At 37.9% G+C, this 20,719-nt stretch overlaps 1 protein-coding gene across 2 annotated transcripts in view; it reads right to left on the reverse strand.

Annotated features, from left to right (window-relative positions):
• Positions 1–9,044: 9,044 nt before the first annotated feature.
• The window catches only part of ZNF800 (zinc finger protein 800), a 26,190-nt gene continuing 14,515 nt past the window's right edge, over positions 9,045–20,719 (reverse strand). The window contains exons 4-6 of one of the 2 annotated variants that reach the window (XM_006859345.1): positions 15,690–15,833; positions 11,823–13,515; positions 9,045–10,589 (exon numbers count right to left, since the gene is read on the reverse strand). In XM_006859345.1, the coding sequence (XP_006859407.1) occupies position 10,589; positions 11,823–13,515; positions 15,690–15,833 (1,838 nt within the window). In that variant the 3' untranslated portion in view covers positions 9,045–10,588. Of the gene's footprint in view, positions 10,590–11,305; positions 13,516–15,689; positions 15,834–20,719 lie in introns of those variants that run through there. The other variant, XM_006859344.1, reaches the window with a different exon arrangement.

Raw genomic sequence — 20,719 nt, forward strand, 5'->3', positions numbered from 1 at the left:
GGAACGGTGAATTGATCAGCATTTATGATCGCAGAGTGAGTCCTAGTGTGGCACTATGGGATAAAGCACTGGACCATAAGGTCAGTGATTCAAACTCATCAGTCACTCCTTGGGAACCCTATACAGGATCATTATGAGTCTGAACCGACTTGATGGCACTTAACAACAATGGTCAGAGAGGTCAAATTGTGATAGTGAGAAGTTAGATGGTTTCACATTTATGTGGTCATTTAAGGAACTTCAAAAAGGTACTCTGGTAGCATAGCGGTTACGAGTCAGGCTGCTAATCTCAAGGTCAGCAGTTCGAACTACCAGCCATTCTATGGGAGAAACACGCTTTTTTGCTCCCGTAACAATGTGTAACTGTGGAAGCCCTATGCAGGGTTGCTGTGAGTCGGAACACCACCACCACCACCACCACCAGAGAGGAAAGGTGTGCTGGGAGAGGTCGTCTAAGGAACATCCAGGAAAGTAGGCTGCCCAGCAAGGGTGGAAAGTGGGGCTGGTGGATTTGAACTTAAAACCTTGCAATTTAAGTCCAGTGCTTATCCTACAGTGCCACACCAGGACTCCTCTCTTCTTCTACAGTAGACAAAATATCATTCTAGTATGGAAGGGGAGCAGGAAGAAATACCCTCTACCTGTTCCGTGATCTACATAAGGGTGTCTCTTATCAAGGAAGCAGAAATGGGGCTGGCGGTTTGAGGACAAGATGAAGGGTTTGAAGCAGGCAATGCGGTAATGGGATGAATGTAGTAACACTAATTAATTCCAATTCTTAAGCTTACCAAATGACACAGGAAGCAATCAATGGTTGCAAACTTGATTTGTTCAGAGTTGGGAGTGGAAAACCAAGTGGAATGTGAGCTGCATTTCACAGAATTGGCTAGGCATGAATGAAACAAGGGTGAATCTTTCAAAGAATCACCCAGCAATCACTGGCTGCATACCCACACAGTGTACCTGATGGTGGAGTGTGTTTCAGGGCAGCACTCCTGGGCATTTGAATTCATCGCCATTACTGAGTCACAATGGCAGAAACTAGGAGCAACACAGGGCAGGCAGGAAGCAGAAGCCGTAAGCCAACAGAAACGAGGCAGAACTCACAGGTTGGGAAGCTGTACAGATTAGAAGGTGAGGTAATAGGAAAAGATAGGCTGCAAGCAAAGATAAGCCTGAAGATACCACACTCATATGCCTGCCTTCCTTTTCATGAAAAAGAGAGTTCTTGCCCATAAGGAGCTCAGAATATGTCCACGGGCTCACAGCCTCATTTTTCCAGTACCAATACAACACTACTCAAAACAGTACACAAGGGGGCTTCAAAAAGTCCATGGAAAAATTCCATTATCATTTCAGTATAGTTGTCCAAGCCCCCTCATACTGTGCACTAAAACAGTAATCACAAGTCAGTTACATCAAAAAACTTACCATCTTGAGCTAAGAGTGTACAGCAAGCGGTTAAAGAAAAAGTTAAAGCAGAGTCTGAGATGGACCAACCAACAAATTCTTGACCAGTTACTGAAAAGGTGATGCCAAAAATGGCATCAAACTCCAGCAGATTAAAAGCCCATAATGCACTGATATCTTCTTAACTCAAGAACTTGCTGTGTACTGTGGCTTTATCACAGATGTTACATCTGACTTTTCATTAAACGGTTGGATTAATGCCCAGAAAAAGGCAACCGGCATCAAATGGTCAAGCAAGATAGCCAGAAATGAAAGGCTTTCAAGAAAGCAAGTACTTCAGCAGAAAAATGAACCAGTTCATGGTCACTGTAACGGGAATAAAATAATTAAGCTTTTACTCGTTGTTGCTGTTAAGTACCATTGAGTTGGTTCTAACCCAAAGCGACCTTGTAAAGGGTTTCCAAGGAGCGACTGGTGAGCTTGAACCACAGACACTGTAGTTCAAACCACCTTTGCAAGTCTAGTGCATTAATTCATTAAACCTTCATAAATTTTCACACAACAAACCTATCTACAGTTTCTAATATTTTTGTTTAAAATGGAATCTTAGACAGATAGGAAAGTTGCTTGGACTATACAGTTCTTAGAGGAGGCTGAACTCAAGTCCAGATCTGTTATTGTTGTTGTTAGATGTTGTTGAGTTGGTACTGCCTCATAGTGACCCTATGCACAACAGAATCAAACACTGCCCGGTCCTGCATCAACCTCACAATAATTGCTACACTTAAGCCCACTGCTGGTGCCACTGTGCCAATCCATCTTGAGGGGCTTCCTCTTCTCTGCTGATGTTCCACTTAACTGAGCATTATGGCCTTCTCCAGGGAATGATCCTTCTTGATAATATATCCAAAATATGAGAGATGAAGTCTGGCCATTCTGGCTTCTAAGGAGCATGCTGGTTGTACTTCTTCAAACAACACCATAACTCAAATACACCAATTCATCTGCTGTCTTCCTTATTCATTGTACAAATTTCAAATGCATATGAAGTTGTTGAAAATACCACGGTTTGGGTCAGGCACACCTTAGTTCTCAAACTGACATCTTTGCTCTTCAACACTTTATAAAGAGGTCTTGTGTAGCAGCTTTGCCTCAGGCACTATGTTGTTTGATTTCTTGCCTGCTGTTCCCATGATTCTTGACTGTTGATGATCTGAGCAAAATGAAGTCTTTGACAACTTCAACCCTTTCTCCATTTATTTTGATGTTCTTTATTGGACCATTGGTGAGGATTTTTGTTTTCTCACATTGAGGTGCAACACATACCGAAGGCTCTGGTCTTGGATCTTCATCAGTATTTTAAGTCCTCTTCAATTTCAGTTTATCATCTGCATATCGCAAGTTGTTAATGAGTCTTCCTGCAATACTGATGCCACGTTTTTCTTCATATAGCTCAGCTTCTCTGATTATTTGCTCAGCATACATACTGAGTATGTTGAAAAGAGGATAACCCTGGCACACACCTTTCCTAATTTTAAACCATTCAGCGTCCCTTGTTCCATTCGAACATCTGCCTCTTGTTCTATGTACAGGTTCCTCATTAGCACAATTAAGTGTTCTGGAATACTCATTCTCAAAAATGCTGTCCATAGCTTTTCATGACCCACACAATCGAAAGTCTTTGCAAGTTAATAAAGCACAGGTAAACAAATTTCTGGTATTCTCTGTTTTCAGCCAAGATCCATCTGACACTAGCAATGTCTGAATCTGGCTTGAATTGGCAGTTCCCTGTCAATTTACTGTTGCTGCCAATTTTAAAGATCTTTAGCAAAATTTTACTTGCATGTGATATCAGTGATGTTTTCTGATGATTTTCACACTCTGTTGGGTGATGTTCACTCTCTTTGGAATGAGCACAAGGATCTCTTCCAATCAGTTGGCTGTTTTCCAAATTTCTTGGCACAGATGAGTGCCTCCAGTGCTGCATCACTTAGTTGAAGAATTTCAATTTGTATTTCATCAATTCCCAGAGTCTTGTTCTTTGCCAATGCTATAACTGTACCTTGGGCTTCCTCCTTCAGTATCATTGGCTCTTGATCATATGCTACTTCTTGAAATGGTTTTACATTGACCATTTCTTTTTGGTACAGTGGCTCTGTGTATTCCTTCCATCTTCTTTTGATGCTTTCTTCATCATTCAATATTTTGTCCATGTTGTTGTTTTTGTTATATGCAACCAAGTCATTTCCAACTCATAGTGACCCTATACAAGGTTTCTGAGGCTATAAATCTTTATGGGAGCAGAAAGCCTTCAATCCTGCATGTCAAGGCCTAACTTTTTTTTTCAATTCCCTCAGCTTGAGAGTCCAGGTCTGTATAATGCTTAATTCCACACTCTGGCATTACATCACTGTGTGATTCTGCTTCCCCAAAAGAATGGGACAGTGCTAGCACATGAGGGACACTAAAGTGCCTGATACTAAAGGAAGGGAGTGGTAGGGTCTAAAGTGCCATGACACAGAAAGTCCCAATAGAGACGACACTAGTCAAGATCAGCACCTCAGACTGTGCAGTGTAGGTGGGTGCTTGGGAGACACAGCATCTGATGGCATGGAATGGTTCTCTGAGTGAAAACAAAACTTCAGGCTGGTTCAGAAGCTACAAAGATGAAAATGACACCAGGCAGTTTGAAAAGGAACTGCAGACGCAGATCACAAAACCCCTTCCCCATGTTTTCTCAATATGGAATGGAATATTGATACTCCACTAACATCGACAGTTTAACCCACTGACTAACAGTCTTTTAAAATGGAGAAAAATCTGTTTATAGAAAGATGACTACATTCCAGGACTTCATAACCCACTGTCAATTCCAACTCATAACGACCCTAAAGGTCAGAGCATAACTGCTCCATAGGATTCCCAAGGCTGCAAAGCTTCATGGAAACAGATTGCCAAGTCTTTCTCCCTCAGTTAGTAGCCAAGCACTTAACCACTGTGCCATCAGGGCTGTCTGCCCCTCTTACTCCCCCATCAAGAGATTCCTTCTACTGAGTCCTGTACCATGTATGTGTTACACCACTTGATTCCACCACCGTAATCACCAATGACCAATAGGCAATGTACCTTACTGACCCACTTATACCTTTTCTGACAGTCTGAACTCAAGCTATGCATGCAGGGAAGGGGCTGAAAGACAGGCAGGCAGCAGAAGTAATGGGGCCATGCCAACTATACTGAGGTAAGAGTGTGAAGCAACGGGTTAAAGAAAAAGTGTAAGCAGAGTCTTAAGAAGGGCCAATAGCAGCAGAGAAACAATACTCCTGCTGCTAAAACAAAACAAAACAAAAGCAACACTGTCATAGTCAAGTTCAACTCACGTGGACCCTAAATTGTACTTCTGAGACTATAAATCCTTCTGGGAGCAGAAAGCCTCATCATTCTCCTGTAGAGTTGCTGGTGGATTTGAACTGCAGGCCTTGTAATTAGCAGTCCAGGGTTCATGCTACAGAGCCACTCAATATGAAATCCGCAACATCAAGAAGCTGCAAAACCTCAGCATTAGCTCTGAAATTCAAGATAAAACATTCATCCAAACTTAGGGGCAAGGGTTGTATGGTGATGAAAATTATGCCAGCCCCTCAACAAAAATGTCACCCTACTGGTACAAAAGCAAGATCAAGAACAAGCCAAGCGTGTGGTAAACTCTCTCAACAGATTATTTAACACAACTTGGGCCCTGGCTGTCCAGTGGAGTACTGCCACAAATGAAAACCACTGCCAAGACTTTTGAGCAGCGTGTCTTATCTCTTCATGACACATTTACCAAAGAAGCTCCTGACACTGCTTACATCGCGCTCCAGAAGAGCCCATTCTTCCCAGAACTGAATGTTCTTTTCAGCACTGCTGCATAGCTACAACTTTTGTTTTAGGATATTTCTGCAATATTGCTCATTTCATGAAGACATTTTGCACATGGCCCAAAATAACAAATTATTGTGTCATAAGACAGATACTGAAGAGAATCTTGAGGCAGAGTTGTTTGAGATTCTGACTTGTAACAATCCTATATTATAATACAGGGTAGAACTGCCCCTGTAGGGTTTCTGAGGCTAAAAATCTTTACAGAATCAGACTGCCTCATCTTTCTCCCATGGAGTGCTGTGAGATTTCAACTACCGATCTTTTAGTAACAGAGTGTTCCAGCACTGTTTAAGAATGGAGTATCAGATTAGAAATGGTAGCAAATAACATTGCTTCATTGTCCCAATATAAAAATAGTTCAAACTTAACGTGTAGCAATAGTTTTTAATGCACAAATTCCATCTAAACTTAACTTTAATAAACCAAAACCAAACCCACTGCCATTGAGTTGATTCCGACTCATCGCAGTCCAATATAGGGTTTCCAGTGTTGTAAATCTTTACAGACCAAGTTTCATCTTTATCTAGTGGAGTGGCTTGTGAGTTTGAACTGACAACCTTGTGGTTAGCAGTCCAGTGCTTATCCTAGAGTGCCATCCACATTTGAATACTGTGTAAACCACTCATAACAAAAACATTTTACACTGTAACATGCCACATTTTTCATTTTATTCCCCAAACAACCTGAAATAAGAAATATCCCACTTGATTCGTGAACTCAAAAATGTCACTACTTACTAGCAATCTAGTCCCAGACTATTACACTAAACTGCCAATGAGGAACTATAATGAACATGTTTTATAAATGGCAAAATATGCAAATGTAATAAGGCTTTACTAATTAAGGAGCTCTGGTAGCGTAGTGGTTACGAATAGGGCTGCGAACCTTAAGGTCAGCAGTTCGAAACTACCAGCCACTCCGCGGGAGAAAGATGAGGCTTTCTACTCCCGTAAAGATTTACACCCTCAGAAACCCTGTACAGGGTCGCTATGGGTCGGAACCGACTCGACAGCACTTAACAACAACAACAATTAAGGACAAGAGTTTAGTTGTGAGACCTAGTGCCAAGTCTCAACTCTAAATTACTAGCTATGTGAACTTGGGTAAATCACTGAAATTGCTTGCGCTTCACTTTTCTGCTCTACAAAAAGAGACTATATAATCAAGTACCAGCTTGGACATCTGCTGGTCAGAGTAAGGACCCAATGACTGCAGAGGGTTAGCCTAGTGCTTGACATACAGTAAAGCATGCCACAAATATCTCCAGCTCTTACTACAAAGTTTCTTTGTTTTCACAAACTCATCTTAGTTTGGGTGGTATTTTCTAAAATAAATGAAACCCAATGATATTGATTAAATTAACAATGTAAATGATAGCACATTTCCCAGATGGAAACAACTACTTGCTTCAGTGTCATTGTGAAACACTTAAAATGCCTGTGTACACATCAGAGTGCTGGGCATTGTACAAAATTAGGAAGGTCTCAGCACGTTTTGTACAATAAGGAATTCTGCCATGTCAACACAAACCGAAAAATTCCAACTCTGCTCCTTTCCCACGATGCACCCACAGGGTGATGAGTAAGAACCCCTTCTGCGCATGTGGTAGTGAGAAAATATGTAGAGAAAGAGGCTTGAAAGTAACAAACTTATCAAATCCCAGGAGCAGCAGTAAAGGCTCAGAAGAAAATGAGCTCCACTTGCTACTCACTCATCCTCCCAAAGCACGTTTTTTAGTTTTCTTGGCTCAAATGATCTATTAATTCATCCTAAGAGAAAACACGGAAGAGAAGAGCTAGACGCTCGGAACAGAAACCAGAGGAAAAGGGTGCAGAAACAAATTATAAAAGAATGGATTCAGAATGCTTAAATCCCTGAGGAGGTTAAGGGAAACTTGTTTTATTCTACATTCTACCATGTACCTGTTGTTAAATGCTATCAAGTTAGTTCCGACTCACAGCAACCCTGTATAGGGTTTCTGAGGAGCAGCTGGTGAGTTTTGAACCACCGACCTTATGATGCAAACTGACCTTGTGATCCAGTGCTTAACCATACCATGTACCTAGCACTTTAGAAAACAAAACAGATCCTTACTCCTTCATTATTAAGTGCCCTTGAGTCAGTTCTAACTCATAGAGATCTGGTATAGAGCTGGTGGGTTTAAATCACCAAAGTTGTAGTTAATAGTTCAGGATTCTAACAGTGCAGCCAACATTAGAGCTCAGCTTGGATCAACTATGAGAAAAGTAACTCTACAAGTCCAAACTAAGAAGCTTTACTTTCATTGGCCTTATGCTGCAAGAAACCTGGTTACCAAATATCCAACATTTTAAAAGCATGTAATTTTCAATGACTACGCTCTCTTAGACCTTCTGCAAGTCGCAACAGGAACTGATACTTACTCTAACCCTCCATCATCATCCCACCATGCCATTACACCTATGGGGAAATTCCTCTTTTTTCCCAAAGCCTCAAGTCATAGCAAACTCACAAAGCTCCCCACTACTATATACCTATAGACTCTTTAGAGTGAACTGAGTAGAACACCTTGCTGACTAGAAAGTAATATAACAAACACATTTTCCTAAAAACTATGAAGGTACTTTTCAACAATAAAAACAATCAGTCTACAAAAAACTTTTGTTCATATAGTCAAAGCTAAATGTCTATATGTTTAGTTAAATGTTAAGGATGGATAATTTGTACATTCTTCAAAAGTTTTCTTTTTGTGAGGAGGAAAGAAGAAAAAGTGGAGGTTATGAACCAATACAGCAGCTGTGCATTCAAGGCGCATGTGTTAATGTTCTAGTGGACACCTACCCAATGTTAGCTGCATCTCACACTGTCCAATTCTCACTAATACCATCCAGACTTATACAGCTGATGAGTAAGCAAGCTATATCAAAAGCCAAAATAAAACCAAAGGATGAAGACCTGAAAGGAAGAAAAAACCACTTCTGATCACTTGTTACCTTTCTACACTGGCCCAAGTGTAATGCCACTGCCTCTGTCTACTGTGGTTCTTGACTTTGACTATGATGACAAAATAGTCATGATTTCTCTCACCACTTCTAACTCAAGCACTCGTGGCACAATCCTATTGTTTTCTCTATCACTCAGATGAAATCTTCTGACAGTCTCTGGGACCCTCATTTTCTTCTCCTAAGTTCCTGTTCTGTGGCCCGAGAGTCATTATAAGGAGGAACATTCTGAATAGTGCTGTGGAAAACAGTGAGTGGAGTCACAAATTCCAGCTATTGGGTTCCCCTCCTTCATCAGTAGGCCAGTTTCCTTTCTTTCCCACAGTATTTAACTAGAAAAGCTGATACGAAAAGGATGACATACAGACGAGAGGATGCAGCAAAGAACTCCCCCAAATGTCTAAGAAATCTTCCTATCTTTCCACTGGAAAATTTCTTTGGGATGTTTGTGTGTAGGAATGCACAAAAGATAACACCTTGCAAAAGTCAAACATACAGGTTTAATAATGTGCAACGGATGAAGATGGTTTATAAATGAAATCCCACCTAGACATTGAGTTCCCTAAATATATTATGCTATTAGTCATTAAAGTTACTAGAAGTACAAGTTTTCCATCTGTGGAAAAGTAAATCTGCTTTTAAATTAAAGAGAAATTACTCTAATTCTTAAAAATAAAACTATCAATATAATTCAAGTGTAGCTGCTCATAGTCAACAAATAAGTTTAAATTTGATAATAAAACACTGAAGTTTCAACCAATGCACCTTTGTTGAGCACATTTAGCTGAAATAACTTCGAGTCTGGTTTATTTCCATCACATATAGTACATTTTTCCAACAAGAGCATGTACATTCAATATAGAACATTTCCAGCAACAGTTACAGTCCTTCCGGTTTCCTTTCACAGTATAGTTCAGTGCAAAGCACTAGGAAGGGTACATGTTTTTCTAGCTATCGAAGCATTTTATTATGACCTTGTGGATTTTCAACAGTTTAAAATTTTATACAAAAGTATATGTATGGACAGAGTCCCTCCTTAAGTACAGGTAAGAACCTATATAAAACCATGGTATAATTTTCGTTGTATCTTTTAAAATTATAATTTGACACAAATTACTAAAAAATAAAATATTCCCTAAAAAGTACAAAATATTAATACACAAAAAACCTGCCCCAAATTTCATAAAGATAGATGTACTTCTGTTTTTCCTAAAATCTTGATTATAAAAATGGACAAGAATTCATTATTCTCCAAGTTTTACAGTAAGAATCAATTATCAGCTAAAGTGGTCATTTAAGATTTTTCTTGGGAGAGAAAAAAAAAAAAAAATCAGTGTTTCCACCGCCATCTTTTTAGCAACGTTTAAAGAAAGAAACTAGTATCATAAGTAGTAGTTGTGCATGGATTGTCTGCATCTATAAAATGTCAGCAATTACTTATTACCTTCATATAACATTAGCAAATGTGTGGTCTTAAAAAAAAAAAAAAAGTAACTGGAAAAATTAAAGTTGCATCTATCATTAAAGTGCTTGTGTATAAAATTTAAAGAAAAACGGGGGAATGTTTAATTTTCACAAAAACCTCCGATGTTAACAAATGAAAATTATAATGATCCACGTAGGAAAATGAACTGGTACATTCTTGTAGTATCTTTTCTAGAATGAAACTTTCAAACATTTAAATGCTGGAGAATAAGTTAGGAATAAATGATGTGAAAATAATTACAAATATTTAGTGAGCTAAATATTCATAATTTGTTGAGACTAGTTTGCCTTTTGCTCTTATCATATACTAACTAGAAAATATATATATATACATATATATCTGTACACTCCAGATGAAAAATCTGCCAAATACAGTGGAACAAAGCTAAATTCCCTATGACAGAAAATCACCAGAGGTGATATTTTTCTTCAGGCTCTTGATGGCTTTAATCAATAAACTGTTTGGAAAACAAAATTGGCAAATTTTTTGTTAGACTCGGCAGGCCACATGCACAGGTCAAGGGTAGTTAGCTAAAGGACTGTGGTGACAATGTGTAACGTCATAGTGACTTGAAAGTGCTGGACGAGGCAGCGAAGGCCTGAGAGGCCAGTGGTCAGATGATTACTAATTTGGTCAGAAACAGCAGTTATAGTGGACTATTTATGAAAATGGTATTCTCTGTTTTTTCCTTAAAGTACCATTTGAAGACGTTTAGTGGTTCTAACACCAATTTAAAGTCTTTCCACAAAAATGAACTCCAAACCTTTTCGTACATCACTTGAAGTTATCTGAGGAGAAATAGGAATAAATGAACACTTTTGAGTTTACCAATAAAACCTTATTTTTTAAATTATACAATAATAAACGAGTTCTAAAGGATGGTTTCACCTCAAGTTTCCCACACAAATAAAAAGTGTCTGATTATCAAACCACAACATTTTACCTAATCAGCACTCACACTAAGTATTCTCTTTAGCGCCTGAATCCAAAACTAATTCAATGCCCATTTAGATACACTACATGTCTTAATACAAGAGATAGGTATTGAAGGTCAACTTTAAAAACAATACACATAAAATTGCAAAAACAAGCGTAAGGAGTCTATTCCTTATTTCATATTGCATTTTTTAAATCTACATTTGTTCCAAAACCTTCTAAAATTTTTTTTTTCTTTCTTCCCTGCAAGGATTATACTATTCTTTCAACAACAACCAGAAAAGTCCTACTTCATAATATTAGCTAGGCTGAAATGGTCACCAAAACGTTTATTTAAACCCAAAAGAGGACAAAATAAGAGGATATGGGACCTAAATAAGTTTTTTTTTCATATATCAAAACAAAAAAAAGAGAAAAAAGCAGTAACTGACACACACTCTCAAGGAGAAAAAAAAAAACGATCCCAACTTCTGTTTACCAAGTTTTCCCCTTTGCCTAGAAGTGCTATATTAAAGGTAAATAATGCTAATCATCATTCTAAATTCAATTTGGGGATTTTTGTTTGTTTCTGAGCGCAGCACTTTATTTAGCCATCACAGATTAATTTTTACAATAATTACAGTGCCTCAAAAGATTTCTCCTCTAATTATCGCCTTCACAGATTCATTCTAATATATTTAACTTTCCTACAATGCATTCATTAGTAGACTAGGTTGCTGAATCAAATTAAACCTGTGCAAAATTAGTTAAACAAAAGACTTCTATTGTAAACAAAGCCAATATCAATCTGTCTATTTTACAATAATGAGGAAAGCACTAACCCTCTGCCATCTCCCTAGATTCTATCGCATTGTCCTGTGGAAGATAAGTTCTGAAGTTAACTTTTGTTCCCAAGCCACTGGACTAAAAGGTCACTGAAGAGGTAAATGCAACACACACCTCACTCTTGCAGTTCCCACTGCCATAGGTATATGGAAGCAAACATGGGTTAAAATGGAACCAGCTATCAATTATGGTCAAATGATTTTTTTTTTTTTTTAAAGTTCGATGGGGGGGGAAAGCAAAACTCTGTAACTGTTCCTCACCAGACAAGAGCCTTAGATCTTGTACTTCGGCCTTTGGTTTTGTTTCCTTCAGGTGAATTGGAAGCATTTGCCTTATGAGTTTTCTTATGATGTTCAAGGTAAGTCTTTTTGGCAAATGCCTTTCCACATTTATTGCATCTGTGAAGAGAAAAGTTTTTGGTGACTTTGACTTCGATACCGACATCAGCAACTTCATACTTTTTACTAGGAGAGTTAGAAGTGCCATCATGTTTGGAATCACTATGTTTTGCTTCGTCCCTTGGAGGGCCTCTTTTTGCCACTTTATTTAGAACAAAATCAATGGGTTTTTTTATAGCTCTGATCTCTAAACTGGCTGTGATTTTCCCAAGGTAGCGGGAAGACTTTTTATGAACCACAGTTATATGTCGTATCACATCCCGCTTACGCCGAGTTTCGTAAGTGCAAAGAGGACACTTGTAGAACTTAACATAAATGTTGTTTCCATCTGTGTGCAACTCAATGTGTTTAGTCAAGTTCTGCTTGGAAGTAAACTGACGTTTACAGAGTTTACAGTAAAGTTGCTTAAAGTCAAAGCCAGCGGAAAGTTTTGGTTTCCTGGTTTTTTGCTGGCCACCTGCAGCAGACGGACTTGCTGATTTAGGGCTTTCCGAGTCTTGTTTTACTTTATTTTTCTGGGCTGCCGGTGTGCTCTTTTTTTCATTTGAATGATTTGTTCCCTTTAATTCATTCTGCGGAGAATGGGTAATAGAAGGGGGTGAAGATTCTACAGAATCTGTTGGTTCAACTTTAACTTTTATTTCTGTACTGTTGGCAGTATTATTAGGGCCTTTCTCTCTTTTAGAGTTTGTTGCAGAAAGAGTTATCTTGTGTACAATTTGCATATGTCTTTTAAGCATTATTTGGGAACTATATTTCCTCTTGCAAAGGAGGCATTTGCATGCAGTTAAATTGTATTCAGCCTTTGAAGATGACTTCTGTTTTCGAGTCTTAAAAGACTTTTTAGGAGAAACAGAATCCAAGAACAAAGGTTGCCCAGGCTTTGTCGCTATATCGGGAGTAATTGAATCCCTCCTTAGTCCTCTATGAACTTCATCAAAATGCCGCCTCACATTGGCTTTTGTAGCGAATGATTTACAGCACACTGGACAACTCCTACTTAATGGAACTAGAACATTCTTACTACGCCCTTTAGAGGACTGGTTTGGATTTTTTCGTGTTTCAATGTACTTTTTTAGTTCTTCCATCTTTTTCTTGTGTACTTTACGAATGTGACGACGAACCCCTCGTCTGGAATTGAATTCTTTTCTACAAAGACAACATATCAACTGGTGACCAAAATCCGAATTATCAGAAGTTTCCAAGTCAGCTGGTGATTCCTGAGTTTGTTCATCAGAAGGAGGTGAGACTTCATCTTCAACAATCTCAACAGGAGGGGGCTCTATAGTTTCCACCTCAGCATCTGGAACCGGGGCTGTTTTAGACTGTTCAGTGTTACTTTCCTGTACTTGAACCTCCATTTGTTCAGGAGTACTGCTTGACTCTGTGACTTCAGTGGGATTATCAGTCCTTGAAATATACTGAAACACTGCATTTTGATTCGTTTCTATGGGCTCTAGTTTAATAATATATTCTCGCTTGTCCACACTTGGATATATGGCTTCTAGGAGATCGTTTATGGCTTGGCTTTGTTTGTCATTTACATCAGGAAGGTCTGTTGAGACAGAAACAACACTTTAATCTGAAATAATTAACCTGTGCCAATCCACTAATAATTTAAAATGTACTATAAACCTCTACTTTAAACTTTATTATGGATTCAAATTTATTTTTGTAAGAGCAATATTATTATTATTATTATTTTAGTATTTAATTAAGACAAAAACAGTACAAGCATACCTCATTTTATTGGGCTCTGCTCCACTGCACTTGGCAGATAATTAGTTTTTTACAAATTGAAGGTTGGTGGCAATGCTGCATTGAGCAAATCTATCAGTGCCATTTTCCTGTAGCATGCGTGTGCTCACTTCCTGTCTTTGTGTGGCACTTTGGTCACTCTCAAAATATTTCAGACTTTTTCATAATGCTAATACATTCTTAATAGACTACAGTATAGCATTAACATAGCTTTTACATAAACTGAGAAACCAAAAATATTCTCGAGACTTGTTTTATTCCAATATTCACTTTATTGTGGTATTTTCTTTGTTGTCGTGGCCTGGAACTGAACCTGCAATATCTCCGAGGTATGCTTGTATTAAACCAAAATCCAAACCCATGCTGTCAAGTCCACTCTAGCTCATAGCAACCCTACAGGGCACAGGAGATTTCCAAGGCTGTTATCTTTACAGACATAAGCTATCACATTCTTATTAGGACATGACATATTCTATTAAAACAAATGATACAAGTATAAACAGATAGATTCCATAAAATAAAACTACAGTTTTATTTATCTAGGCAACAGTTGAACCCTCTGTAGACAAATATTCCTATTATAGCATAGTTGGCTAACATCATTTATGTTTCCACATACAACTCTGAAATCTACTATAAAGACAGCATCAAATCTGCTATCTACTTGAAAGTCAAAAATTGAATCATTACAGTTCTTATATCTACTAACCTTTCTTTTGCCAAAACGGATTAGGCAGTATCTATAAGAAGCACAACACTTTCACAGAAGTATTTCTAGAATGAGTACAGCTAAGAAAAGTACATAATCCAGCAATCCCATTTATCTATTTTCCTTTATATATCAACTCCATAAATAAAAGATAACAAGGAATAACTATCAGAAAATAAACTAATTTTCTAAAATACTGTATCTAAAACTGAATTCTATAGATTCTCTTTAAACTTAAAACTCAATGATAAAACCAAGTATGTAGCAAGATTAACTAAACCAACAGTAGAAAAAGCTTCCAGAAAAACATGATTTCTTTTGTTTCAACTATAATCTATAATATATGTTAAACCATCTTCACACATATAATTAAAGAAGTATTTCAGATACTTGGAGTCCATTTCTCCTCCCCATAACAAGAAGGTTAAGTTGAAAAATGTACAAAATCCACAATGCAACTAAGGTATCAAACTGACACAGTGCTCTCTGTTTTCTAAGTCCACAAAGAGTCATAATCCTGGGCAGGAAATAATGTAAGCAACCTACTAGTTATTAAAATATATAAACCAATTCATGTTAAATATCTAAAACAAGAAGATAAATATACTGCTAATGTAAACATATACATAAAACATACTTAACTGAGCACACCTTTGAGTCAACAAAGAGTTTACTGACCTACCACCTACCTTCATCACATAAAGCTATTTTGGATCTCAAGTTAGCCTGTGACACAAATTAACTTCTGATATAAGACTAGTCTAAAGAAATTTCACTAAGATCAAAATTGATCTTCAAAAAAGACTCAGAAAATACTAGGAAAACTCAAAAAGATGACTTAATAGTCTCCCTCATACTCTAAAAATCTTTCACCCTTATCTGATAACAAGTTGTTATAAAAGAGGACAAATACTATCCCTCTTCAAGACAGCATTAGTATTTTTTTTACTTACAAACACCCTGAATATAAACTGCATGGCTTGTATAACAGTCAAAAACAATATCTAATATTATAATACACATAAATACACTCCTAAGTCTAACATTATATATGACCTTAGGAAAATCTAAAAGGAAAAACACTGATATGAAAGTACCTCTATAAGAAACTGAATGTAACACTAAGTCAAGCGTTTAATTTTATTCTTAACCATTAACTCACCTGTAACCAGATATTGATACCATTTTAATGTAAACATTTAGCTGTAGTACAAGAATACTCAACTGCAACATACATGACTAAATATACAAATAAAACTTACTGTCATCCATCTGGAGACTTGGTGGGCAGTAGAATTTTTTGTGGGTAATTAAATTTGGTAATCCTCTGAAGAGACTGCGGCATAATTTACATTCAAAAATTGTGTCCACATCTTTTAATAAAATATGCTTAAGCTGTTTAGTTCCTGAGGGAGAAAAAAAAAGAAAACTTTAACATGCACTTTTAAACTGGGCAACCACTGTTGACAATCCAAAAGTGCAGTTACTCTTTGAAAACAAGTCTAGGCATTGTCAACTTCTGCATTTTAAACTAAGTCACAAAGTAAGTGCTAATAAGCAAACACCCACTACCATTTGGCTGTTAGGTCAGTTAAATCCACGCCCTTGTTCAAACTGAGCTGCCAAAAAATCAATTCTTAGGCTAATTCTAGGGTAGTTCTGGTATCTGATGGGTCAGCAGCACTGACTTGGGAGTAAAGATGTATATGACCCAACCCTAGAGATTCTGATTCAATAGATCTAGAGTGAGGAAGATTTTGACCAATTCTTCTAGCTTTTCTCTGCATTAGGAAGCAAACAAGCAGTTATACAAAATACTCCTTAGAGCTGTTGTTGTGTGCCATTGAATCTGTTCTGATTCATTGGGACCCGTTAGAGGGTTTCCAAGGAGCAGCTGCGATGAACTAGCAGTTAGCAGTCCAGTGCTTACCCTACAGCTCCATTACCAGGTCGTCATTCCGTAACAGTGATGGTGGGAGTGTGCCACTGAGTAGGTTACAAGTCATAGCGACCCTGTATAGCATTTCCAAGGCATTAAATCTTTACAGGAGCAGAAAGCCTCATCTTTCTCCCGCAGAACAGCTGGTAAATTCTAACTGCTGACCTTGTGGTTAGCAGCCCAACATGTAACCACTATGTTACCAGGGTACCTTATTCCTTAGAGTTGGATTCCTTAAAGAAGATCCAAAGTGTATCACAAGATTGCTTGGGACTTTTCTTTTTAAATTCAGCTCAAATTAGTTCAGGTTCTGGGTCAACATGGAATCGTGCCATTTTGAACCTTCGTCCATATGATTGTCCATATATCTAACATGGACTCCTTTTCTATATGAAATGTAATTTTGTATTTTGCTTAGCCTCTCGATACCACTATTATTCAAAATATTTCTCCCTCAAAACACTTAATCTAATCTCAATCAATTATTGATAAATTAAGTTTAGTGTCTGTCTTCTCCACTAGATGATAAACTCCTGAACAGCTAAGGCAAAGCCTGTTGTGTCTGTAACTACTGTGTTCAGTCTCTAAGAACGCTCCATATGGATTTTGCTGAGGAAATGATCAGTCAGATTTGTGAACCATTGCTCTTAGGGTATTTAAGCACCATGATGGAAAATCAAAAGGCACAGGTAGAGTAAATAGCAACAAGCAACCAGTCCTTAAAATAAAAATATCCGCCAGAAACAATATACACATGGAAGGTGGTCTTCTGCCACTACTTCCTAGGTCTGTGCCACAAGTAAACTGACAAGAAATTGATCTTCAGTGCTTATTGATGAATGTGCTTTTGTAGTGTGCCGTGGAGTCGGTTCTGACTCATAGCAACCCTGTATAAGGTTTCTGAGGCAAAGCCTCATCCTTCTCTCCCTGAATGTATGGTAGTTTTGAACTGATGAACTTGAGGTTAGAAGCCCGACTCATAACCACTATGCTACCAGAGCTCCTGGAGTTTCCTCAAATATATGAAAAACTACCTATGTGCAAAGTGCTCCATCATTCAACTATATTTACTGGCTATTAAACTCTGGGATTACTAAAGAGTACAGTCTCCATATGATAATTAATATTAAGTATAAAAGTTAAATATGTCTGAGTCAATATTTTAAAACCTCTTAACGCTTAATTTTCAAAGTATATCTCATCATCACTTTGAGAACAGGTTAGTACTCACAATTCTATGGCAAATAGACTGGCTACCAGATTATCAGAACTTCACCAAGTTTGGAGATTCCAATTCTGGTAGTTACCTAGTTTATTTAAAAAGCAAACTAAACTTACCTTGGAGCAGTAGGAAGGAAAACATGAACCTAAACCCCTGGAAAATTAAATTATACCCCTGAAATTTTTATTTTAAAATATAAGTAATGAATGATTCTACTGGGAGAAAATACAAGGATGAGTCAAAAATTATCTACACTCTGGCTATAGAGTTATTTTAATCAACTTTGAGAAAAGACAAATATATCATATTCAACTTATTTAGCCTTGTTTTCCAACACATTTTGTCCATCTGTCAACAAGCTTTAGTATTCCCTTATTTAAAAAAAAAAAAAAAGTTTTAGTCTGTGCTGCAAGTCACAAATGTACCACTGTCTTCACTTCATCAAAGGTGACTCTTTTGCTCAAAGGGCTGCTTTCAGAGGACCAAGTAGGTGAAAGTCTGACAGAGCAAGATCAGGACTACAGGGTGGATGCTTAACACCTCAAAATGAAGTTTTTGCAGTGTCAAGTGTGGGCAGAGGTGTGTGGACATGCATTGTTATGCAAGATCACAACATCCTTGACAGCGTTTAATCTGAAGTTTAGACTTCAGGTCTTCAGTGAGCATCTCACTGTGACTAGTGCTGTTAATTAAACCGTCTTTCTGATTGCTGTTGTAGGTGTCATCGAGTCGGTACTGACACACAGCAACCCTATATATAACACTGGTGATCAATCACTTGTCTGTCAGTTTGTGAATTGTGGTAGCTTGTATGTTGCTGTGATTCTGGAAGCTATGCCACAAGTATTTTAAATACCAACAGGGTAACCCTGGTAGACATGTTTCAGACGTGCCTCTAGAAGAAGACAGACTAAGAAGGGGAGACGAGCTACTTTAGAATATTTAGTCACTGAAAACCTTATGAGTAGCAGTGGAACACTGTCTGATAGCACCAGAATACTGAATATTGAAACATGACAAAGAGCACAAGAATACTGTCAGATACAGTGCCAGAAGATGAGCCCCTCAGGCTGGAAGACACTCAAAATACAACTGGGGAAGAGCTGCCTCCTCAAAGTAGAGTTGACCATGAGGGTGAGAATGAACTAAAGACTTTGGGACCTTCGTATGCTAATGTAACACAATTCAAAATGAAGAGACAAAGCTGTAAACATCCATTAACAATCAGGGCATGGAATGTGTAAAGTATGAATCTAGGAAAACTGGAAATGATCCAAAATGAAATGGAACATATAAACATCAATATTCTAGGCCTTAGTGAACTGAAATGGACTAGTATTGGCGATTTTTAATCTGACAATCACATGGTTTACTATGCCAAAATAACAAACTGAAGAGGAATGGTGTTGCATTCATCATCAAAAAGAACATATCAAGGTCTGTCTTGAAGTACAATGCTATCTGTGATAGGATAATATCCATACACCCACAAGACCAGTTAATACCACTATTATCCAAATTCATGCACCAACCACTGAAGCCAGTGATGATGAAATTGAAGAATTAACTTCTTCAGTCTGAAACTGATCAAACATGCTATCAATATGTATTGATAATCACTGGCTATTAGAATGCAAAGGTTGGAAACAAAGAGGAAGGATCAGGAGTTGGAAAATATGGCCTTGGTGATAGAAACAATACTGGAGATCGCATAACAGAATTCTGCAAGATCAATTACTTATTCATTGTAAATACCTTTTTAAAACAACTTAAAAATGACTACATACATGGATCAAATGGAATATCCATAAATCAAATTGACTACATCTGTGAAAAGAGATGGTGGGAAAGCTCCATGGTGGTGGTGGTGGTGGTGGTGGTGATGTGCCATGGAGTCAATTCCGAATCACAGCAACCCTGTACAGGGTTTCGAAGGCTGTAAATCTTTACGGGAGCAGAAAGCCTCATCTTTCTCCCACGGAACAGCTGGTAGTTTCGAACTGCTGACCTTGAGGTTAGCAGCCCGATTAGTAACCACTATGCTACCAGAGCTCCTTTGGGAAAGCTCCATATTATCAGCCAAAATAAGGGTAAGAGCAGACTGTGGGACAGACCATCAATTGCTAATATGCAAGTTCAGACTGAAGAACTTTTCCTAATAGTGTTCCCGTACTGACTCTTGAGAGTCTTAGAAAACTGTAAGCATCAATTTTCCAGTTGATGGTTGACTCTGGAACGTTTTCTTGGTTGGCTACTGAGGATGTTTTCTTCCATACTCTGCCATGTACTCTCAAGCTCATAGTGATGAATCAATGTCTCATCACCAGTATTGATTTTTTTTTAAAAGAAACTTCTGCCTTCTTTCAAGTATTGGTCCAAATTTTGTTTGCAGATGTTAAAACACTTCTATATATGCTTCTATTTATACTTCAGACATATTGTCAGGAGGGACCAGTCACTGGAGAAGGATATCATGTTTGGTAAGGTGGAGGATCAAAGAAAAAGAGGAAGACCCCCAACGAGATGGATTGCTAAGTGGCAGCATCGATGGACTCAAGCGTGGCAACAGTAGTGAGGCTGGCCCAGGATCAGGCAGTGTTTCGTTCTGCTGTGCATAAAGTCGCTACGGTTCAGTACCAACTTGATGGCACCTAATAACAGCAACAACATTTATGCTTCTACTTATCTGTGAGTTATTTTGGTACCCACCTCACAGAAACTTTTCGAAACCCAAGTGTGTTGTGGATTATTTCATAGGCAGAGCTATGGCTGATTTGCAAATGATTTGCCACATAATCCACTGCCACTCATCTATTCGACACAATCATTTTACTTGCTCGCTCGATGTTGTCAACAGTCATGGACATGGATGAGCCTTTTAATATAACTGGAGTGTGGATAACTTTTCCTCACCCTTATATATAAAGAAATAATTTCTACCATTTCCCTAAATCTAAGTCATATGACCACAGTCATAAAACACAAATTTAAAGATTCATCGAATAGCATGTACTATCTTTTAAATAAGTTCACACATATATGAGGGGTCTTGAAAAAGTTTGTGGGAAAATTCCATTATCTTTTCATTCCATTTGTCCATAGACTTTAGGAAGCCCCTTCATGCACATGAA

Source organism: Chrysochloris asiatica, unplaced genomic scaffold, assembly GCF_000296735.1.
Source record: "Chrysochloris asiatica unplaced genomic scaffold, ChrAsi1.0 scaffold00032, whole genome shotgun sequence".
In the NCBI taxonomy this organism is placed as follows: Eukaryota; Metazoa; Chordata; class Mammalia; order Afrosoricida; family Chrysochloridae; genus Chrysochloris; species Chrysochloris asiatica.